Source organism: Salarias fasciatus, chromosome 1 (assembly GCF_902148845.1).
Source record: "Salarias fasciatus chromosome 1, fSalaFa1.1, whole genome shotgun sequence".
NCBI lineage: Eukaryota > Metazoa > Chordata > Actinopteri > Blenniiformes > Blenniidae > Salarias > Salarias fasciatus.
Window position 1 is genome coordinate 26,031,151 of NC_043745.1, and position 23,878 is coordinate 26,055,028.

Genomic DNA, 23,878 nt, shown 5'->3' on the forward strand with positions numbered 1-23,878 from the left:
CTTGACTCCGTGCGCCGAGTGGTTGTTGCAGGGCATCACATTTCACATCTGGAGAAAGCAGATGTTGCGCTTTTTGGGAGCGTTTCCGCGCTGTCATTGTTTCCGTTTCCACCTCCGAGAAGCCTCACGCCTCCACGAGGGGCTATCTTTTCTTTTCTTTTCTTTTTTCCCCCCCTCTTTTTCCTTGAAGCCGCTGCGCTGGGCTGTGAGCGATCAGGAGTTTGAGGAGACTCGGTTCTTGTTTTCCGCTCACTATGGGGGACATGGAGGCTCCGTCCTCCCCGCCGCGGCCGCGCCAGTCCGTCCTGCTGTCCGTCCTGCCGAGCAGGGAGTTCTCCACCTCCAGGAAGGGAATGCTGCTCATTGCTGAAGTGGTAAGAAACGATCACAGCTCCGGGATCACGCCTTCCACATAAAAGACGACTGTTTTCCACCCAGTCTGCTCAGTTTTTGAACACTTTCGTTCCTCTTCATTGGCTTCTTTGTTTTTTTTTTTGCGTCAATGCGCGAACTTTTTTCAAGTGTTTCAGTCATTTTCAGGCCATTCGGTGGTTTTGACTCGTGAATGGAGGCGTGGGATGATAAAAAAAAACTGTGGGATGCGCTTTTTAATCTTCATATAAATGTAAAAGAGCAGTGAATTTATTGGCAACATGTTTGCATCAATGTCAGTGATCGGGCCAAATCAAGCGTAAAAATGTCCAAGCACGCGCAGAGCTGAACGTGGAAAGCTGAAAGCAGGACTGTAACTCACTAACAATACATTTTTAGGAGTAGTTGAATTACTGTGTGTGTGTGTGTGTGTGTGTGTGTGTGTGTGTGTGTGTGTGTGTGTGTGTGTGTGTGTGTGTGTGTGTGTGTGTGTGTGTGTGTGTGTGTGCGTGCAGGGTTGTTGGCAGGAAGGGGTCTTCTTGCAGAGCTTTCTGTCTCACTCACATCAGTCATGTGACAGTCAGCTCATGTCAGGCAGTGAAAAGCTGTCTTCTTCTTCTTCTTCTTCCTCCTCCTCCTCACGGTCACATCCTTCCCTCTGTCGCTGTAACATGCAGCCTGCAGCACAGTCATCAGCATGTGTGTGAGCATTGGTCTCTGCAGCCCTCCAACCCTACACACACACACACACACACACAATGCATTCTCTTTATTGCTGCTCACTGATCTCGACTCTCCAGTCACCTGACTGAAGGGATAAATGACAGACCTCACAGAACACATTAAACAAGTGATTTTAACCAAGTGGGGAACATGTGTATCAACTTTTGTTGGAGATACCACATTACAAATTAATTGTAAATAGTGTGTAAGATGTGTGGTGTCCCATTTAGGCAGATTTTAAGCTTTAAATCATGGAAATTTCGTGATCATGGTTTAATATACACTTCTTCATAAAGATGGTTTACTTTGACTTTAAAATGTCTTGGAAGGAGTCTTAAAGCATGAAACGTTACAGTCCCTTGGGTTTAAATGTTTGACTTTCTTTGAGCACCCATGAATTTATCCTTGAAATAAAGTTGGAAAGCTCTCTGCCTCAAACAGCATAAAACAATGTGGGAAATACAGTGACGTTACACAACAAATAGAATTAGTCAGCACTGGCTACAGAACTCCCACACCGACCGGATCAGTTAACAGATATCAAAAATCCATGCAGTGTGGCTTTGAAAACATTTCATTTGTGGCCTTTCAGCCTCGCTTTGCACTGGGATGTACAAAAAAGAAACAAAAAGCCGATCGATATACAGCCATGTCTTTTGCTGAGTGCCTGTCTCTTTGTCTGTCTCTCTCTCTCTCTCTCTCTCTCACACACACACACAAAATGCTAAAGCATCTCATTCTCATCGCATTTCAAATTTCGAAGTAGAAATTTAGGTTTTCAGAACAAACAAAGTAAATGAAAGGTCACTGATCACGACATGAAAACATCTTCTTTTTTCTCACACTCGTTGCATTGACAGCAAAAATTAACCCCGACTTGTTTTCGCTGTGGTTTAAGCACTTCATATCTACGCGAAGAGATGTCAAACTGAAAGTTCCCCTGGTGGGTCAGACGTGTGAAACAGCTGCCACAGCTGCTACAGTGTGTGTGTGTGTGAGTGAAGTGGCGTCTGAGGGTCACACACGATTCTCTGATGTGAATGATCATAACTCATTATATCTTATTGATGCAGCTGAAACCTGACGCTTTTTCTATCAGCTCATAGTGGCTGAACTGTGAGACGCCGAAAGAAAAAAAAGAGAACATCATAGCTCGGCCATGTTTTGCAGTGTTAGTCACCGGCATCCTGCTGAGCGTGCATTATTCTGCCCGGTCTGTCTGAACAGTGTCGTTCTCATTAGGACTGTCAGTCTCTGATAAGAAAAGCCCTAATAAGTAGCGCCTGCTCAACGTGCTGCAAGAAACCCCAGCTTTACAGTGTTTCAAACATTTTCCGAAACACAAACAAGCTGTTAATAAGGAGCGTGCAGAGCGGTGAATGTGCGTAAAACGTGCTGCCGGCTCCTGAGGCCATACACACCACAAACAGCTCAGTACAGTGCAGTGTGTGAGGGTGGTTTTTTTGACCTGAGGTTTATAATGTGTGAGTCTAAAAACCTGAACATTAAATCATAGTTAGGTCATTGTTTTATATAAATACAACCTGTGGAATATAATTTAATTTGTTCTGTTTTCAGCCAAAAGAAGACATTTTAGGCTGAGATGTTTGAGAGTACAATAAGCAAATCAGATAGAAAATGCATGATTTTCCTTACAAAAGTGAATAGTAGGTATTTGATCTAAAACTTAAAAGTTGCCAGAGCGCAGCGTCTCATGAATCTCTGTTTCCCGGTGAACATGCTGGTGGGTGCAGCTTGAGCAAACCATCTGTGGTTCTTCGCTGTGAGTGTCGTCTTCCAGGGAAATCTTACATATCCCCGACAGGATGCTGCCCGGCAGCAGCGTTTCATTAGAGCAGCAGCTGCAGCTCTTCGGGTTCAGACAGAGGGAGTTCCTACCCTCGGGGCCGGGGCAGGATCGCTGGCTGAGACAAAGACAAGATGGCCGAGGCTGCTCCAGATTACAGTGTCTGGACTCGCTCTCGTCGGCGCTGATACGGCGTGTCCAGCTTCAAAGCCAAGTCAGGCTGTGATTAAGAGCACGTAAAGCATTTTAGTCTTAGAGCTGTGTGTCTGCGGGGCGTGTGTGTGTGTGTGTGTGTGTGTGAGAGCCACAGAGGATTCAGTGTGATAGTTGTACAAGCTTGTGTGAATAAACATTGACTTTATAACAGCTGTATCTCCTGACAGGAAGTGGGCCTGACGACTCGCAGCTTCAGGGCTGAGGAGTGTTATCGCCAGGAGAGATCTGAGGAGACTAGATTCTGTTTATCATTTGGATAAAAAAAAAAAAAAAAAAAAAAGTGCCTTTGCCAGAGGCTGGATGAATCTCACAAACTAATGAAAGCACTGACATTTTCCCTCTGTTCTGACCCGTCCTCACAGGTTTTGTCCTTCATATCGTTCGTGTGCTTCGCCGCCTCCACGGCGGCGGCCTTTGTGACGGTCCCGGCGCTGGAGTTCCTGGCAGCCGTCTTCTTGCTCTTCGCCTATTCCACCAAATTCAACGAGAGGTTTAAAGGTTTCTGCTGGCCTCTCATGGTGAGCGCCGTCTTCTCCAGCCTCGAACAGTCAGAGTGCAGCTCGGCCTGAGACTCGTTCTCTTTTCTTCTCCTCTCAAAGGATTTCATGAGATGTGTGACTGCCTCCATAATCTTTTTCATCATTTCCATCATGGCGGTGTCTAAATACGCGGACGGTTCTTCCAAGGCGGCCGGGGTAAAGTTCACTCTGCAGGATCTACTGTCAATGAGTTTCTTGTTGCAAATAATACTCCAAATTCAGCAACTTGCTCAACGCACTGCCCATGCTCTGTCTCCTCAGATATTCGGGTTTATTGCCACCATTGCCTTTGCTTTAGATTTTTATCTCATTTTTAATGAGCTGGCCAGTTTCCTGAAACAAGGAGGGGAGACCAATGAGGAACTGTCCAGACAGCAAGGTAACGGAATGACTCAGTGAAAGTTTGCTCTCCCGTCAGGCTATATTAGGAAATGCATGTTACACAGTTATACTGCTGATGAACACCCTCTAGATGTTTTTATTTTCACTCTCTTCATCTAAGTGTGCTTATACGTGTTCGGCCGTCTCTGTTTTTGAAAGCAAACCTCGCCCTGAGGCCCGTTTCCCTCGGTGTTGGGTTGTTTCATTTCTTCATTGTCGGCCTCTGCAGTCATTTCGCTACTCTGGTGAACCTTTAGGGCCTTCGGTCGAGCGCTCTTGTTTTTAAACCTGCTCTATGATGAAGTTTGACTCGACTCAGCTTGAAGAAGTTTCATCTTCCTCTTCCTGAACACACTTGAGACTACAAACCAAAGTGACTCAGTTTAAGATTGATTCATCAAAGCTTTCCTTTGTGTTTTTTATTATTCGTCACAACTTCATATTGATGTTTGAAACTCAAAGTGTGTTTGTTTCTCCAGATGAAGGTTCATGAACTTTGGTAAAGCATTATATATTATGGAATCCATTCAGAGGCATGTATTGTTTCACCTTGTTGCTTTCCACGTGTGTTTTCCAGATGAGTTCTCGGACTCGGACTCAGACTGAATCCACGGTTCCCAGACCAGGAGATCAGCTCACCGCTGAGCTGCCGTCCACTGCGACCTTCACGTCTTCACTATGCAGCAGCCTCACGTTTATACCGGGTATCGTAGAAATCACTTCAAGGTCAGATTAGCTGGTTTGTTACATGTGTTCATCTGTAGTTTTAGCAGCTTTCAAGAATGCAGAAAGACTAGAAAAATATCCTTTTTTTTTGGAGAAATCTGTCATTTTTATTTACCACACAAATTTTGTCCAGGCAAGAAAAACAATTTGGTGTCAGATGTGTTCCTCTCTTAATTTACTGGTCAATAATGTTCTTTTCCTCGTGAGAAGTGTCAGAGACCATTTGGTCAAATGTAAATGCCACTATCAGTCTGATTCTTTAAAAAAGCTGTGACATTGCTCAGTCTTAATTATACTGAGAAAACGTTTGTGTGACTGAAATGTGGGAGGGTGTGTCTAATTTTGAAATAATACCACATGCTACCTTTTGGGAAATGATTGACCCTGTTTAAAGACACTAAGTAACGCCTGAATAGAGGAATGTTTGCTAACTTACTAAAAATGTTGTGTTGGAGAGAAAACATGGTCAAATCTCATTTATCATTTATAGTATTAATCAAGTTTATTAAAGAAAAACTGGTTGGCTGGTTACAACCATTGTCTACATGTCTTATCCTGACAGTGATGTATTTCTGATGTGTATAATTAATTTTGGCATCATTTTAAATCGGACCTTTCAGTTCTTCTGCCCTGATGTGCACGGCTTTTCTTCAGCGTGTCTTTTATACCCTCAGATGTTTATGTTGGAGATTTATTGTGAATTTGAAATAACTCAAGACATGAGAAACTCTGGTTTTTATGCTTGTCTACTGTATGTATTTTCACAAATGTGTGTGTGCTTGTGTGGAACCCGGCAGATCACTGGGTGTGGTCTTGTTATTTTTTGAATTAATTATGAATGTGAATCATGTTTTGGAAAATCCCTGCACCGTAGTGTTCTTGAGCCTGTGTCTTTTCTTCTTGTCAGCTTCTGTCCTAATTTTTGACTTGCCATTTTTTCACTCTCTGAGACTAGTTTAAAAGTTGAGACAAGAAAAACGTTGTGGATGGAACGACCTGAAGAGCAAAACGTACAAAAGGATTGTAGTGGAGATTTGTGTAATGTACAAATATACAGACATAATATACATTTTACTTGTATTTAACAATGCAAGTGGCTTTCACGTGATTTATATACCATAAAAAGAGAAACTTTTACTTTGTGATTGACAATTTTCACTTTCTACCTATAAAAATCAATCTCTGTACCTTCTCTGTGCACCAAATCAATCATTTGTACTGATGAGCATTTTTGAATTTTTACTAAAATGTGTTTTACATACGGCTCTTTTCTGAATAAAAAAAAAAAAAAAAATTAAAAACTCACTCAGTTTTCAGTAATGCCATTTTATTTCATTTGTCACTATAAACTGAATGTGAAGCCTTTCGAAAATGTCTTAAATACAAAAATACAGTGCAGCTCCATGCGGCATGAAGACAGACTGTGTTTTAATCTCAGTAAAAGCACACAGGATTAAAATGAAACCGGAGAGCATCACACCTCAAATTTCCCCTCACACTAAATCATATTCGCCGTGTATATAAAACAGTCTGGTGATTTTAAAAAGCCTTTAATTCCTTTCTCATAAATAGATTTTTCATAGTACATGGTGATACACAAAAAGAGCTGCAGCTTGACAAAGATTGTGGTCCGTTTATATCATCAAACGACAAAATGCTCTTACATTTTTTTGCTGCTGGACAAATGTTGAATGCGAGCATTGTTATAGTGTCTGTCAAATCCGTCAATGTAAATTAGAAATATAAATATAAATGTGATTGTCTTTTTATACAACTACAGTCACAAAAACAATAGAGGAAAAAAAAATCAATCAAAATTAGGATAAGTTATTTAAAACATGAGAAAGTAAGTACAGTTCGAACATAATTCATCATCTTTTTAAACCGACAGCTAAAACCTTAGAATAAAAAAAAAAAAAAAAAAAAAACATAAAATCTGAACTAAAACAATCATTTTATCATTTTGCTAAAAAGTTTGGAGAAGTGTTGATTTTATTTCTGCAGCCAGATACATTCAACCCACCCGTAGACTCGTCCAGCTCAGGGTCACTCACTGTGGGAAACACACACACGACACACACTCCTCATCACAACAAGCGCTGCTCAGACAGTGACCAGCAGATGGAGCCGTAGAGTTGCTTTCGATCCTGCACCTCAAAGCCTGAAGAGGTATTTAGGTGTCACTGTGTTGTTAGTTCAGTAAATCAGAACAATATGAGACTCCAGAAAGGAAGTCAATGATCCTTCCTTCACTTCAAAAAGCAAAATGTGACGCTGTTCTTCAACATTACGCCTCCCGTCGACCGTCACAGGAATGATAGATTCACTTTGCACTCTGCAGGAATGACTTTTACAACAACCGCAATATGGAATGGCAGCAATGTAATACATGACGATAAGTGTTAATATATTATATATATACACACACACACACGCATAAACACACTCAAACATTTCAATTCAATGTACCTTCTTTCCATCCCACTGGGTGATTCTGTTCTGTGCGACAGTTTGGTCACGCCCGATTGTTGGGAAGGCATACAGAAATACAGCGTTCAGGTCGAGGCACCTGTGATTTCTCGTGTTGGTTTTTAAGGAGTAAATATGGAAGGAGTGTGAAAACCTGAGATTCAGTGTGTCAGCTGAAGGCATCGGGCTCTGCTGCGTTACCGCCTCTTCATTCTTTGGAAGAATCTCATGGTCTACAGTTGATTTAGGTGTAATCTGAAGCCAGGAATTTGTGCAAAATGAAAAATAAAAGGAAACCAAGAACATCTCCATTGCCTAACATCAGCTACTGGTGGCTGGCAGCATTAGCCCGACAACCTCGCTGTTTGTTTTGGGAGAAATTATGTCCAAAGAACAAATGGAATGAAGCATTGTTAATTTTTATTCTGCTCCTGTAATCGTGTCGCTCATTTAAAAGGTTTTGGCCCTTGTGTTGACCGTCATTATTGCAGTTGAAAATGACCCTGTGTCGGGACTCTAATTGCTGACAGGTGGCAGAGGGACGCACGCTGAAGGCATTTCTTAATTAGCCAAGACAAAGTTGAAATAAACTCGTGTCAGCATGTGTAGCCTCGCTCACAGGTAGCAGCCAAAGCTCGTAAGAAAGAACAATAATGTCGTCGTGGTGCTTCTGTTGAGCTGCGGGTTTCTGTATGTTGCTGATCCAGCGGCTTCTTGGATCCGCGGTCACATTCATCACCACAGCTGGCAGTAAAAGTTCAAACTGTACAAGAGTTTCTGCCTTTCTTCAATTCCAATTCATTCACAAAAAAAAAAAAAAAAAAAAAAAACCTTAAAAAAAAGAAAGCAAAGTTAACGTCTACTTCAGAGCTGATGCACAGTCGCATTCTGTCAGCCTCTTTGCCAGGAAGTCGTCCTTCACACCGCTTTAAAAAGACGCTGAAGCGTTTTTAAAAGAGCGCACCTTCAAATCTGAATCCGCTTTTCCGCTAAAACGTCACAGGAAGCAGTCCAGATCGCCCCCAGAGCTGCTCGGTCGCTGTAAAGAAAGACTGATTCCGTGCTGGACGAGCACCAAGCACAACTCAAGTGTTGCGATGAAAAGACAAGCGTGCGGCGGCGATCCCACACACACATTTTACGGAATACTGTCCTGAAGGCAGTGGTGTCCCCCTCCGGCCTGCCGCCGCTGGATTGTCTCACGTCAGTCCGATCGTCGACGCGGCGCTCACGCAAGCTCGGCTCGTGCCTCCATCTCTCCGCGAGACGCTGTACGTGCCCGAATGTAGTCGCTGGCCTGAGGCGCCTGGCACCCGCTGCCACGGCGCCACCGGCGCACCGCCAGGAAGGTGTTTACTCCATAAACACCTGTGACCAGGAAGCCGAAGATCTGCATGCAGGTGGAAGGAAGCAGCAGAATAACAACGTCTGAATTTCAATAGCAGGCAAAAAAACAATTCTGTTTGAGAAAATAAAATACCAACATGGCAGTGAGGACAAAACCACAACACTGTGGGGGGAAAAGAAAATATCATACAGACACAACAGTCGAATTTATTCCTTATTTTGATGTGTGGGATCACATAAAAGGGTCTGTTTATTTATAGATGTTTGTGCTCCTGGCAGATTAACACATAGAGAGGTTTTCAAAGCTGTGCTTATAAAACATAAATAGAAGACATGTAGAGTCAGGGCTTCTGATTATGGATGATATTAGTTACATATGAATAATACGTCAAGTACTGTAATTAGAATGACTGTGATATAATATCTATACTATACTCTGAGACCATTGTGAATCTATTGCCATAAAATACCTATTAAAGATAATAGAAGCCATTCCATGCAGGATATCATTTCTATTTATTCATATTGTCACAGTGTCGCGTCCTTAAAGGCTTTCTACTTTTTTTGGTTTGTACTTTCAAACTACACTGCTCTTTCTCTTCTTGGATCTGTTTGAAACACAATCTGTGCTACATCTGTTTTTTTTTTTGGTGTTTTGTGTGTGTGTGTGTGTGTGTGTGTGTGTGTGTGTGTGTGTGTGTGTGTGTGTGTGATTACTCACCAGTGCAGCTATTTCAGCTCCTTTGCTGTGGTTAATGCAGGCGAGCACGAGAGACGACAAGAAGAAGAACAAGGTGCTGGCAGCAGTGTTCACCAGGTCCTACAGGGAAGCAACACAAACACCGTTTGTTTCTATATTTACTTGCAACAAAATACATGAATTTAATATTTTACAATAATTCCAAATTTACGATCGACTTAAAACACTGGAGATTCAAGTTTTGTGGAATTTTAAAAGCAAGGATTTCTACACACCTATAAGCACTCAGGTTAGGCATGTGATTTTAAACCAGGAACAATCGAAGTCTATACACTACTACACAAGTAAGAAACTCAAACGTGTTAATCACATCATATTTATGAAGTTTGAAAATGTATAAAAGGTTTGTTTCTTGGGAATGAGGTTTTCAGCACTATATCTCCTCATACTGATATGGTATCCCCAGTTGAGTTTGCATGTTCTTCCTGTGCAGTGGTCACCACATCGCTTGGACTTGGGAATATTATTTTAAATATAAATTCACAAGAATGTCCATTCTATACTGTCCATGTGTTCACAATGACAGGTGCTTTGCAAAGCATATTTTGATACCGTTCTCATGAGGTGTCATCAAGAGACATTAAGTCACATAAAGACGTTCAACACCTCTCTCTCTCTCTCTCTCTCTCTCTCTCTTTCCTTTCAGTGAATCAGAGAATCACATTATGGCCACTCTACTCTGCACAAGCTTGAGTTTTCTCCAGGTACTCTGGTTTCCTTCCACAGTCCAAAATACACATTTAAGACCCATCAGTGACTGTAAATGACCCACAGGTCAATGTGTAGTGTGTGGCGGTCTGGTGATCTGTGCTTTCAACCGCAGTCAGCTGGGAATGGTTGAGGACGAATAAAGGTGTAAGATATGATTTGGAAAATGTATGGATGTTAATAACAACAGCAACACTCAGAAAGTTTATGCACCACAGGCCGCCTGCTTGAATTCACCGTGAAATGATGTTCACCTGCGCATGTACTGACTTGATGTCGCCCTGATGAGCCGTCAATACTTCTCATGTCACACTTTATCGCCTGCCAGACTACATCCTGGTGTTTCACTGGGAGGCTAAAACTTCAGGGGCAAAGGCACAGATTTAACAGCCACCTTGGACCTCGTAGCACACACACAAACACACGCATCCCCACCAACCATCCCCCACCTTGTTAAGACTTGAAAAGGAGACTGAAAGAGATACTTCTCTTTCATGTTTTACGCTCCTGTTATTCAGCAGTCCTGATGGGGAGGAGAGGGTTAATAGTGGAGCGCTCTGACCCTCCTGATCACAAGTGTGATTGTAATGAGTGCAGACCCTTTCCCTCATATGACACACAACGGCTTTATAGCCAACGCTGACCACACACGCATACACACAAGCAAAAATGCATGCACGTAAAGCTGACAGAGCGCAGTGGGGCTCAGAAGGTTGGATAACGGGCCACTGATCCCGCGGTTTAATTACCAACACGTTAATATGGAAAAATTACACCGCATGCTAACACAGGCACAGTCAACGAGCAGCAGTTAGAAAACCATCCCTTCCTCACACACACACACACACACACACAAACACACTGCAAACATTACTCACCCTGCACTCCTCATCTATCTTGCCGAACCGGTTAAACAGGAAATAGCTAACTATCCCATGTCCTGTTCTCATGTGCAGAAAGACTTTGTGCACAATTTTAGGACTCCACATTCCCTCTGGATCAAGTGGGCTCAGTCCCACAGTCAATTCAGTTGACCCCGCTCCTTTCTGCTCCACTCAGCTCCTCAACTCATATTTTAACCAAACCCGTGTAAACCCCAGATACCACTGAAGCCAAAGCAGCGGACCAAACCACCGGCTCTCTGGATCATTACGTCCAAACGCTCTTCTTCTCTCTATCTGCTGAGCTTCACAACTTTAAGTAGGTCACATTTACAACACATGCACGTTACATTAATGGCTTTATTCCGTTCATAGTCGATTCTAAATTATAATGATTTAAAAATGTACAGTTCTTAATCCCTTATCAAACTTCAGTCAGAAACAAGCCACAGAATGCAAAAAGTATAAACTCCAAGAGTGTAAAATGCTTATCCAATATTATGATCCAATAGCACTGCAGCATAGAGCCAGTGAAGGCTGTGCAGGGCAGCCGTCACCCCTGGTGTGTGAATGATTGTGGAAGAAAATGTGGGCTGAATGTGGTGGATCATGGGGAGCGCTACACAAGTAAAATCTTTTCTCCAGAGAGTTTTTCCGATCTACTGTCACCTATGCTAGCTCGTACTGGAAAATGACTGCATGGTAACTGGTGTTATAGTAAAATGTTGTTCTCTGTGAGCTAGAACAATGCGAGCAAAGCTGAAATGGATTCTAACTGTGGATCAGAGCTGGAAAAAGAACAGCTTCAGAGCAGCTCTTTAGTTATACAATGATTGTTCATACCGGCAACAAATGTGTAATTAATCTAGAACGTGTAGATGTGTTTGTCAGATCCAACACAAAAATAAACTCTGCCATCTTTTGAAGTTAAACAGGTGGTCATTTTAGCTGGCAAAATGCATGGTTTGCAGTTTATAATTGGGAAACAACCAGAAGGTTAATAGTGTCCCCACATTACCGAAGATTTTTTCCCCAAATGAGTGTTTTTCTCCCGTTAGTTCTTGCCGGATTTCTTCAAATGGATATTGTTAATGAGGTCCCAGTGTTCTGTGGTGTCAGGACGAGTGAGGTTTGTCAGCTGAACGCTGCTTTGCCCTCAATTTCTAATGACTGTGTCCTACTTTATACAGTCGGTATCAAACAACAATCCGTGGTTCGTATCCAGTATATAAATAGGAGGATGTTCATTCAACGGCATTGGTTCAGGTCCCTGTTGCTGCATTTGGTTCTGGGTTTCTGTCGAGCTCTCATGTTAGGAACTAGAAATAGTCATTCAAGTGCAACTATGGAAACCCTCCAGGGTGTAGCTGAACGCTGATTATGAAATCTATTCTCCTGACAGCACGGCGCACAGGGCCAGGAAGCTTCATGCAAGAATAAAACCTCTCTCTGGCTTTAATATACGCGCCCGATTCCCTTTCAAAAGATAAATAAAGACAGTGAGCGAGTGTTTCAGGTCTTCGTCGGCTTGGGTGACAAACTTCAGCTGTCAAAACCTAGAAGGCTTTTATTGGATTGTACTGGTAGATAAAGTAAATACAACACGAGTAAAGTGGGCTCTGTTTTAAACTGATGATAGATTCATGACTGAGGCTAATAATAACCACAACTCTGAGCTGTGTGCAGTCTCTGCAGAGAGATGGAGATGATTACCAGCAGAAGAAGACAAAGACGAATTTGCATAAAAACCTGCTATTTGAATATAAAGTACAACAACGAGAAAGGCTTATGATGCAGAATGTCTACAGCTTTAAGAATATGGAAAGAAAATACTGAATAAATGTTTTTCAGGAAATTCAGTGATAGACCAACTAATTAACCTTCAAAACCTTTCAGCTTTATCTATGTAGCACCAAATACAACAGTCATTTCAATCCACCTCTAAAAGGAAGAGCACATGGTTTTTACTAAAAAAAAAAAATGCCATCCAGGCATCCTTCGTATGGTGAATGCATTTCATAACTGCTCTTATGATTTACATGTTAAATAGCTCCAAGAAATAAAGCATACATTATAAATAAAGATCTGTTTACACAACAGTGATCTGCTAGAAACGGCATTGTGTTTATGTGCAACGGCATGCGTCACACGCATGCAGAGAAGGATCCAATGTAAACACTCAACCGTCCATTCAGTGTCTGGAGCATAAAGAGACGAGTCTCTGCTCATGTGACACTATTCAACATCCAGAGCAGACCTGGGAAACAACCCGGAAAATGAGCTATGTCTGCAAGTGTTTGGCTTCACTGGAATGTTTTGTCAATTCAAAAATAGAGAGAGGGGATTCACAGCCTTTCTTCGAGGCCATCTCAGGATCATGAAGGAAACAATGTTGGGGAAAAACTTCATTTAATCACAGAATAAGAATCACGCTTGATGGAAAAACTAGTCTGTATACCCGTGTGAAGGCTACAACATAAGAGTTGTGCTCAAAGGAATAGTTTGAGTTGACTATGAGCAAAAACGTCAGGGAAAGTTTTATTTATTTTCTTTGACATTTGCTGCATTGCTTGTAGAGCGATCATCACTGGAGGATAACAAACGCATGATTTCATTGGTATACTCTGCATACAATGGCTTATATATCAACACTTAAACCTTCTCATTAGTGAAATGATCTCAAAATAATGCCTTTATCTGAGAATATATCAGTCTCCAGGACAAATCACATTCAACATTTTTCTTTAACTATTTATAGTTGAGGGTCATGGGGTAGTCTGCAGACAAAGACCTTACAGATTACTTCAAGGTCCAATGACTTATACTTTCAAAATGACGCTGCAGTCATGATACAGCAAATACGAAAATATGTTAATATAGTTTTACAACTCTTCTCGCAGGTTTCTCTTTTCCAGGCACAAGGACTGTGTTCTGTTTGTTCCTTTAAGACACTTTGATATCAATGACACATTTTCCTGATTCAATGACTTTCTATAGATTTGCTACTATCCAAACACGTTGTCTTTATTCTAGCAGCTCTCTAACTCCCCTCTCTCTATTTTGAACCCCCGACCTTTTCGAGATCACCCCTAAAACCTTTAATCAAGATAAGAATAGGACAGAAATGACTGGAATTCTCTGACGATGCCAATGCAGCCAGTGCCACAGAATCAGGTAGTATACAAAAACATGTTTGAAATACCAACATTTCCAGGTTTTTTTAAGCAAGTTTAGCATCGTGACCATGTTGCTGAGTAACATCCAGCCCCCGAAATTACTCCGAACCCCCAGCCGTGACTGTGACTGCCACATTTGACATTCACTGCAAAAAATGTGGTTATAAAAGGGAAATATTGTAAAAATAATTTGCTTATGAAGAACAAATAACACCTCAACATGATTGGTATGATAAGCGACACTGACACACCATCAGTGTTGTCACACCAGTGGGACAATTGGGGAGTTATAACCCTTGTTGAGATTGCTGTTAAGTTGATTGTGTTGCAGTTGGTGTTTGTGTGAGAGTAGGTTCTACTGGCACCATTCTGACAACTTTTGTTTCAGTACCAAAATGCTTATTCTCACGGTAGTAACGTTAACTGCAATGACACGGTGTTGGTTTTCAGGACAAAACAACAGATATATGCTGGAGACACCAGCAGAGTAATTAGGCTGCTGCTCTACTTCCAAAAGGAGAATAGCGGCACTAATATCACATTCTCTTTCTCTCCCTCCGCTTTGGGCTTTGAATTTTATACTGTGTCTTTAGCATTGGCCCATTTCTGTCCCAGAATCCCTTCCTGCTGCCAACAGTTATTTGGCTTTGAATTGGGATCACAATGCACCAAGCGGTCTGCTTTCAAAAGTCGAACCATCTACTGCAGCAAAAGCAAATGAATCCACGCAGTGGCTTTTAAAACGAGGTCCCAGGGCTGCACTCATTTCCTTGTGGAAGAAGAGGGAATGGGGTCGAGGCCTGTTTCCCCTTCGGTGCTGCCAAAGTCATCACAGAGGGTGAATCGAAGGGGACGGGATCATGTAGCATGTAATTGTACCATTAAAACTCTTCTTCATAGGCTCAACGGGAATCTTAGAAGTCGCTCTACTGAGGTGTCGGTCCATAGTTTGTAGTTGGGAAACGGATCATTCGAATTCTTGTTAATGGTTGATTTATTGCACTTAAACACTTACTCATGATGAAAATCCCAGACATCCAGAGGGACTGGAGCAGCTTTGAACTCGACAGACATGAGCAGCATGCAGTTAATCCCGCAGTATGAAGTGCAACCAAGAAGTGTTCATTTGTAACAGCGACTACTAAAGTGAGGCTCACTTGGGGGGGGGGGGGGGGGGGGGGCGCGCAAGCATCAGATATGAAGAGGCGCAGAAGAGTTCAGTGAGGAAGAAATTTGCTGACCCATCTTAATTTTTACAAAAAAAATAAAATAAATTCATACTTAGTTCAGAACTGTATGATTTGCTCCAACGGGCCAAACCACAGTCATTTGACTTCTCTCTTCTACCTCCCTGAAGTCAATCTGCAGCCAACACACTTTAGCCTACACACACGCAGAACACATCTCGATTACATAATTCTAGACTATTAATCATAAAAAAAAAAAAAAAAACATCAACTTGCTAGAGCTGACAAGAGAAAGGAATTGAAGAATTTGAAGAAAAGGCCCACAGGAGGACTTCACTATTATAGCAGCCACAGGTAAAAGCTACTAAATCAGCATTCCCAAATTAGTTCTGGCCTCTCGAACGCTGTAAAAAGCTTTCATTTACTGCTGTTCTGCCAGCAACAGAAGCCAAAGACACGCCCACTCTTCATGTTTGAGGTGGAACACTGTACGGAGGATAGCAATCCGATAGCTATAGTTGGATGCGGACATCTGGCTCATGATCTACTGTAAGCTGTGTGGCCTCCTGGAAATACAGTTAGACATTTTTGTTTTTTCTCTCCATTTGCCTGTAAAAGATACCCGGCTGCAGCTCAGAACGCGTCATCGTGTTGCATGTAGGCAGACGCTGTGAGGCTGCCAGTATTTACTGGAGAACACCCACCAGCTCATTTGTTTACAGCTGACAATGCATTTCCTGGTAGTAACACTGGAACTGCGTGCTCTCGGACTGAGTGGGGGAGTTTTTGAGAGCTTTCATGTTGGTACCGAATACAAGACTTTAATGTTGTGCCTGTAGAGCAGGAAACAGTTACGTTTGTGAAAGGGAACATGGTCAGAGGATGTTGGGTGTCATTTAAAGCATTTCTCATTCGAACAATGCTGCAAAATGACAAAATGATGATCATGAACAAAGTTGACCATGGGTGGTTAATACTTGTTTGGGTATAAACTGGTTTTAAATAAACATGTTTCCTGAAAGTAAATGTTTACTCTTCAGTTACTGTTAAAGTTCTTGTCTGTCCATCTATCGTCTATCCCACCGTGTCGCTCCCATCTGACTGTGTGTGAAGACAGGGTTCATTCTGGACAGACCACCAGTCCACCACACAGCAAACACAGACACAAACAACCACACCGAAGAGCTATTGTTTTTCAAAATTTCATTTAGCCGTTTCTGTTGCTAGAATTAGGAGAAAAACTTATTTGTCATGAAAGGAAATCTTGTGTCAACAGAAATAATTTCAACTTCTGAAGCAAAGCATACCGTTTGTTACACTTTTTTTTACAAGCCAATGAGCAAATTATTTGGAGGATAGATTGTCACAAAGCAAGACAGAAAACATGAAAACGAAACACGTTCTCATTTGGTAACCCTTAATAAAGCGATTATTGATCAGGTACTGCTTTTATGCCTTGTCACGCAACCTTTATTGCACAAAACTGCAATAAACTGAATTTTGGTTGAGCTGCAGCTCAAATCACATGATTTGTCCTGCTTGTTTTTTGTTTCCATTGCATGTATTGCACATGGTGATTCCACCCTGTACGTACCGTGAGGCTCCAGTTGATGTGGGGCACCTTCGTGTGGAGGTTGAGGCAGAAAATGAAGAGGAGGACTCCCGTCACCACGAAGGCGCTGCAGCTGACAAACTCGAAGAAGTAGACGCCTCCACAGGGAGAACACATCATGATGGTCTCTATGCAGATGAATGCGATGAATGACAGGAGCTGCAGGTAGAGAGAAAACGGTGGGAGGGCCAAGAGGACACGAGAGTTTGTCAGAATCAAATCGGTGACAACAAACGAATCAATCATCTCTCCTGTTTGAAAAATCAGGTCGCTGTAACTCATTGTTCAATTACTCACATAACTTTATAAAACTATATATGAATTCATGCTTATTGAAAATACCTTGGTGAAGCTTTCAGGGGGACACAGCACGTCAAACCATTTTTTAAAAGTTATTGTAACCGCGAGTGGTGAAACGTTTCAGGATATGAAGTAACCTAAGCCTCATGAAGAGGCCGTAAAGTCCCGTCCCCGGCACGACGGCCAGGAGAACCCATCTGCAGCCAGTCAGCTTCAAACCACTGGATGTGAATAAAGCTAATGCTGCTGTTCAGCTGTCCATCTTTCATCTAGACATGAGTAAATCACACATTACTAATCCAAGCAAACACAACCATCAGAATCCCAGAGTGACATGAGAACGCACCTGAAGCAGCCAAACTCTGAATTCAGACCAGACCTGCGCATCTACAATATTTTGTACGGACAGTGTTTTTTTTTTTCTTTTCTGACAGCCTTTTGACAGCACGTGCACCAGGGATTTCTTTTCACTGAATGAAAAGTAATAATTTTGTGAGCCTGATAAATATTCTGCTTCTAACTAAAGCAGCTCTGTGGCTCTCTGTGCTTCTCCATGCAGTTTATCAAAACAAGGATGCAAATAAAATGAGATGCGGATTAAAATCATGAGCTTTATTGGTGTGTATGCAAACTTTAAGAGCCTGCTTTGCATCATATCCACCATCATTGTGATCTGAATGTTGAAGATCTTGATCCAGTGTTGATGGGGAAACATTGTGTGGACCTAAAAACTAAACAACACATTATTTGGACAGAAATAAAAAGAACTATGTTTGCCATTAACATGAAAACATCATTCCAAAGGTGAGGTACAGTGGAAGACGTTTTAACTCCATCCTTGGTGCAGCTCAATTTACATTCATTGTTGATACTGAAGGCTCCCATATCAACATTATGAAAGCAATTCAACTTCTTTGGAGTCAGTTTCTTGTTTGTAATTGTGCAAAAATGTCAAGGGAAGTGCAATCACGGATGTGGTCAGAATATCTACATTCCTATTTATGTGGGCAGTGTCAGCGAAGAGCATTAAAGGGACATGGTCACATGGCTGATTCAGTGAAAATTGCAAAAACAAAATGGGTGAAAAAGAGAGAAAGGGAAAATGATAGCTGAGAAGAGTCAAGGCCAGATGATAATGCTGCACTCTAACAATCCAGAGTACATACAAAGGGAACATGTTACTCTGTATACGCTCACACGTCTCATGTAGTCATCTTTACTTTTGCTATTACGTTACAAAACAAAGCCCACATAACTAAAACTAAGGAGGGATAAGATCAATCAAATTGAAAATAACAAAAAACCTTTCTCAAATGAATGAAAAGAAGCATAAACATGAGGAACTATAAAAGTCCTTTATTAGCTCTCCAGAGATATGAATCAACTCCTAAAGATATAAACAGTTAGCGGGAACATTTGACTCAGTTGGCAGACAAAAAAAGACAAGCATAATTCCTTTTGTTATGTACAGGGTAGTCAAAACTGCAGCTTCACTGAGGAAAATAATAACTAAAGTGATTTAAACTAAGTTTGAATGAAGACAGGCTTTAGCTATGCACTCAAAGTTTTCAATGAAACATTTCTAGAGCAGAACAACGAATTTACTTTTTTAAAGTAGTCTGCATTTCAGCTTCAAAGGCCACCACAGCAGATCATGTGATCTGAATGCATGTCTTGGCACAGGTTTGGTGCTCTTTTTGAAGCAGCCTGAGCGGTTTGGGGTTCAGGACCTTCCTTGGGTGACCGACACTGGTGACAGACCGGCAGTGGTGCTCCGACCTCTAGACTACCACTGCTACACAAACTGTACAAGACTCAGACTGTACCTGGGTAAACAAGCTTTAAATTCAGAAAACTTACAACACTGGAATTCAAGCGAGCCCCAATAAAGGGTTTCATCCCATGAGATTCCTATTTAAGTCTCGTCTTGCTTCTCTGAAGACAACTCCTCCTCCTGCCATCTCTTTTATGCTTTCAGCACCTACAGTGGTGGACAACTGTTGTCACATGCACAAGCCAAATGATAAAGTTATATTGGCCGACGTTTGACATTAAAAACAACATGTAAGAAGTCCACAGTTAATGATTTATGAAACAACATGCCTCAACAGTCACGATGAAAGTGACTCCCTAAAGCGATCAGGAAAAAAGTTGCATTTTGTGCAGTCGTTGGAATGTCATCAAAGCATGAAGCAAGAGTCTGACGACGACAGTAACAGAGCTGAAAAGGTTACACCCAAATGGGAGTGGAGGGCTACTCAAGCCGAGCCATGATGTCATGTCTATGGAAGAACGCTCATTGCCTGCCCCCCCCCCCCCCCCCCCCCCCCCAGCCCCGACCCCGACCCCTCCACCCTCCCAAAGTCCCTGTGCATCAGGTGTCAGGCAGTCACAAGGGAGGAGGCGGGGTGTCACAAGCGCCACACTGCTTAATCCTGTAAGTAATGATTTCATGCCGGCCTTCACGCCTGTGCAAACTGTTCCCTGTAAATCCGAGAGTCTTTCTGTCTTTTCTCTCACATCCAAGTACATCCTTATCTTTGGGATTACGCACCTTACTGGTTGCCTTAAAGAATCGCCTTGGACTCAGACAACCTTCTTAAACACCATCTGTTCTGGACAGACAGTTCCAGAAGAAAGGAGGCTTCACTGTTGAGACTATTCAACATTAGATGCTGCACTTAAACAACTATGGGTCCCACATGGAAGAAAAAAACAACTAAAAATTACCCATAAGAACCCTGAGAGCTCAGGTAAATGTGTGAACTTGTGCAAAATCAAGCGCGTGCATGTCTCCTCACCTGCATACACAACATTCATGTTGTTATTCGCTTTTCCTGAATAATAAGTAATGTTTCATACACCAGATTGAGGCATGTGGCATCTGTATTAGCAGAGGAAGAGCGTGCTTACATTTGGGACCGTCTGGTAACTTCATTACACAACAGAACGGGGGGAGGAAAACTCCTTACAATAATATTTAACTACCACTTGTAAGCAGAATGTGAAAATGTGAAACCTGGTTTTGTGCAACATCCATTGTCATCTGTTGTTTATTGTCAAGCCATTTGACTAAGTAGGAAACAAAGTGAAGCGGGCAGTGTGGACCGTATGGCTCTGCAAGGTATCAAATTCAGGGTTGATGTGCACAGGGAAATGAGGTGAATATCAGTTGGACTTTGTGCACCCAGTCGCGGCAAAGACACAAAGGAAAAACCTGCACAGACACACCTAGGTCGGGTTACACAGTAGTGGAGTTGTCCGTGATGTGTACAGGGTCAGCAGAAGCTTGTGCTTTTAGTGGCAAGTCGCCTGGTTTTTTCCTAAAAGCCTGTGCAAAATCCATTTTAGTGTGAAACAACTGCTGCACAGGTCTATCAGCACCTAACATTTAACACCGGCCCGCAGAGAGAAACAGAACCTCAACATAAACGTCGGTCTGTGCAAATATCAGTGTGGTTTTAAACTATTTACCTTAGTGCAAAAAGGCAGGCTTATTGAGATAATCTAAGTAAGTTCTCTGGAAAAATATTTAGAAAGTAAGGCCATAGGCAAGAAGAGGTAAAACTGTTTATAAGTGATGACTGACAGACATTACCACAGGACTTTTACTCTGTGCTTGAATTTTACAAGCCATCACACCTTGTTGATTCATATTTATCTGCAGCATAAAAGTGTGTATGACTGCTGCCAATTCAACCTAAGATCTAGTTTGTTATCACTATGAAATAAATGACGCACAGCACTTTCCTGGTAAAGCAGCAGTTACAGATTAAGCCCAAACTCTGCTACATCAAGTACTTTTACAGCACATCACGTCCCGATTCTCGTGCATTGTTATACATTACTGTTAAAAACATCTTCACATCGCCTCAGCTGGCACAGAGTGAAACAATTACAGGAGAAAGCAGTAAGAATTAAAGCCAGGGAAGCTATTAATGCTTGGCAGGGAGCCTTATGGACCTCCAAGATACTGACGGTAAACTTGGATGACTTTCACTTGTCCTCACTTTGTCGGTAGAAGAGACTGTGTTTATTTTGAAAATGGGAATCAAAGTGAGCTATTCAGCAGCTCAAGTATCATCCACTAGTAAACAGGAAACAGTATATGGTGAAGACAATACAGTTATGTTTAACCTAAGTTCTGCTATTTTCTACTGCACACACCTGAGAATATACAGAAATATCCAGGCCCATCATTCAACATTAAAGTGATGGGATGCCCTACTTGTGGACTCTGCAGGTTTATGTTTGAGAAGTACATAATTAATCTCATGGTGCTGCCAGACTAATACAATGCTCCAGCGTTCGCTGGGAAATGGCTGAAGACTGAGCGTATGAATTTTCTTGGTTTCAGCCTGTTCCGAACTTCTCCCACGCTGATGACAGATGGCTTCCTATCCCGACTTCCCACATACACTGAGGTAAACACTGCAGGTGTGTGCAAGAGCGCAGGCTGACTGATCTAATCTCAGACCACAGGGACCAACAGCATACAAGCTGAAAAACCTTTCAGATCTCAGGTTTACAGTTCGGCAGAAGTTTGGATAATGAAGCAGAGGAGTCAAGAATATAGAATATTATCTGTCACAAAGTTTACATATTCCATTTTGATTTATTGCACAATCCAAAAACTTTATTTGTAGTCATTTGTGATTCACAGTCCTTCATCTCTGGATACACTCCTCTGTGTGTTTTCAGTGTGCAGGACCATACTGAGTTTTTTGGCAACAGAAGAAGAGAAATAGCTCCAGCTTGATAGACATTTCCTCCTCTGCTGAGTTATCAGATCTTTGGGACCAGTCACTTTGCTAAGCTGTTGCCTCTTATCCCAGTTCAAACATCTGGTTTTTGGAATACTGATTTGAAATAAAAGCAAAAATGTGCTCCTAGGTGGCTACTACAAGAAATATGGCAATAATACACCTTTTTTTTATTCCCCTTATTATCTATGACCAGAGGACCTCCTAAGTGCGATGTAAAGTCTAACCACAGCTGCAAATACATTCAAGTCAAGCACGCTGAAAGTTATCTTGTCTTGTAAAACACTTTCCATACCCAAAACCGCAGAATGTGGAAAAAGTTCTTATAAGACTAGCAACAAGCTGCTCTTCTTGACTGAAGCATGTAGTCCACATGATATCTGACCTCAGTCGTGTGTCCTAAAAGTCTCCTGCCGAGATGCTGCTCTCCTGCAGCGGGTTAGACCTGGACCTGTAGCCACAGCCTCAGCTGTTCGGCCATATGTTAGAGACCGCCCGCTGGATGCTGTCCTGCCAGAGGGTGTCAGAGTTTGTGTTACTTTAGTGAGAGTTCCGCGTGTCGTGTCGTCGTGCTTTAAACTCACCACTTCAACCACCTTCAAAATCCCGAAGTAGGACTTGAGGTACTCCATGTCGCACCTCAGCCCCCCCAGGACGTTGCGGGCGTGGACGGGCTCGGTGGTGGGCTGGTAGGGACTGTTGGCCCCGGAGATCATGGAGGTGTTGGAGGCCTCGCCGTCGAAGCCCTCGCTCTCCTCGGTGGTCCTCATGGTTCCCGCACGAGCCGGACTCTTGCGTGGCGAAGTAACGAGCCGCGCGGACGTCCCTCGCGGCGCTCGGCGTGTGACAGAGAGCACACTCTGTTCCACGCAGGTTGGAAGGAGTAGATGGAGAAAACAAGCCGGGCAGTCCGCTTCTCATAGCCGCCCCGCGGTCACCCCGCCGCGGTGGGAGCTCTGCGACATCACGCGCACCAGGAGGAGGGGGGGGAACCGAGTTCGTGTCCGTCCGACGTAACCGCGCGCGGCGTCTCCTCTCCCGGCGTCAGTGTCGCGTGTCTCCCCCACTAACAGCCGCACTTATAACTCTTGTCAGGCGGGGCACTTGTTCGAGTCCCGTGGACGATTCTGCTCAGTTCGGCGGCACCGAGAAAAAAAAGAAAAAAAAAAAAACAAGAAAAAGGCTGCCGGGCTGCGTGACTCCTCTCCGCCACCGAAATAAACATCCGACCACCGCGAGCCAGGAGAGCCCAGAACGATCCCCGCTGTGTCCTATTGTTAACTTGACCAGACGGCAGTGGCGCAGCGGACTGTCCGGGCTGCCTGCAGACGCCCCTTCTCTCTCGCCCTGGATGGGAAGCGAGCTTGTCTCCGCCCATCTGGAAACTGCACATTCTGCGCCCGGCCGTTTCAAGTGTTCCTGCAAAACGGATCCAGCCGGAACCACGCCGACAGGATCCGGCTCGGCTGCATTTTTCCACCTCTTCTGCCTCTTTCCACTTCTTGTTTTTCACTGCCAGCGTCCCCGCAAGCATTTTACCACTAGTCGGACCTGAAACAAATTATTTCCCTTGTCCTAATGTCCTCATGTGATAGTTATTCATTGTTTTACAAGTTTTCTTCTTGTTTTTGCTGCTCTCCCATTGTCCTTATAATATGCTTATTAAGTTTTGATATGTATAAGATCTGTACAGTCTATTTCTCAAAGTTCTAAATGTGCTCCCTCCAACTTATTGAGAAAAAAAACAATGTAATCTGTAAAAGCAAGAAAAGGATGAAACACATTTACCATTTGTCACAGTAGTCATGTCACCTGAATGCTACAAGTCTTCCAAACTGAACTCCCTACAGTCCCTTACTGCCCTCTAATGGCGTGTAGTGGCATCAGAGGTTATAGGTGATGGACGCAGAT

General features: G+C 42.8%; 2 protein-coding genes across 2 annotated transcripts; one reads left to right on the forward strand and one right to left on the reverse strand.

The window, feature by feature from the left end:
* Positions 1–44: 44 nt before the first annotated feature.
* LOC115394259 (CKLF-like MARVEL transmembrane domain containing 3) lies at positions 45–8,063 on the forward strand. The gene is made up of 5 exons (XM_030099533.1): positions 45–374; positions 3,481–3,636; positions 3,718–3,813; positions 3,919–4,036; positions 4,616–8,063. Exons 1-5 carry the CDS (start codon positions 255–257, stop codon positions 4,642–4,644), a joined length of 519 nt encoding a protein of 172 aa, XP_029955393.1. The 5' UTR covers positions 45–254; the 3' UTR covers positions 4,645–8,063.
* A 282-nt stretch (positions 8,064–8,345) lies between these two features.
* cmtm4 (CKLF-like MARVEL transmembrane domain containing 4) lies at positions 8,346–23,338 on the reverse strand. Its single transcript, XM_030099520.1, has 4 exons — positions 22,552–23,338; positions 16,887–17,063; positions 9,302–9,400; positions 8,346–8,623 (listed from the first exon to the last, which is right to left on the reverse strand). Exons 1-4 carry the CDS (start codon positions 22,735–22,737, stop codon positions 8,462–8,464), a joined length of 624 nt encoding a protein of 207 aa, XP_029955380.1. The 5' UTR covers positions 22,738–23,338; the 3' UTR covers positions 8,346–8,461.
* Positions 23,339–23,878: the final 540 nt, after the last annotated feature.

What these genes read in the sequence shown, in the direction of transcription:
- cmtm4 (XM_030099520.1), bottom strand. Translation starts at nt 22,737, where the DNA reads ATGAGGACCACCGAGGAGAGCGAGGGCTTCGACGGCGAGGCCTCCAAC. An exon ending in ACATCAACTGGAGCCTCACG is followed by an intron (nt 9,401 to 16,886) that starts GTACGTACAGGG and finishes GCTTCCCTGTAG; the next exon opens with GACCTGGTGAACACTGCTGC. An exon ending in GAGCTGAAATAGCTGCACTG is followed by an intron (nt 8,624 to 9,301) that starts GTGAGTAATCAC and finishes ACCTGCATGCAG; the next exon opens with ATCTTCGGCTTCCTGGTCAC.
- LOC115394259 (XM_030099533.1), top strand. Translation starts at nt 255, where the DNA reads ATGGGGGACATGGAGGCTCCGTCCTCCCCGCCGCGGCCGCGCCAGTCC. An exon ending in GTTTCTGCTGGCCTCTCATG is followed by an intron (nt 3,637 to 3,717) that starts GTGAGCGCCGTC and finishes CTCCTCTCAAAG; the next exon opens with GATTTCATGAGATGTGTGAC. An exon ending in GGAACTGTCCAGACAGCAAG is followed by an intron (nt 4,037 to 4,615) that starts GTAACGGAATGA and finishes TGTGTTTTCCAG; the next exon opens with ATGAGTTCTCGGACTCGGAC.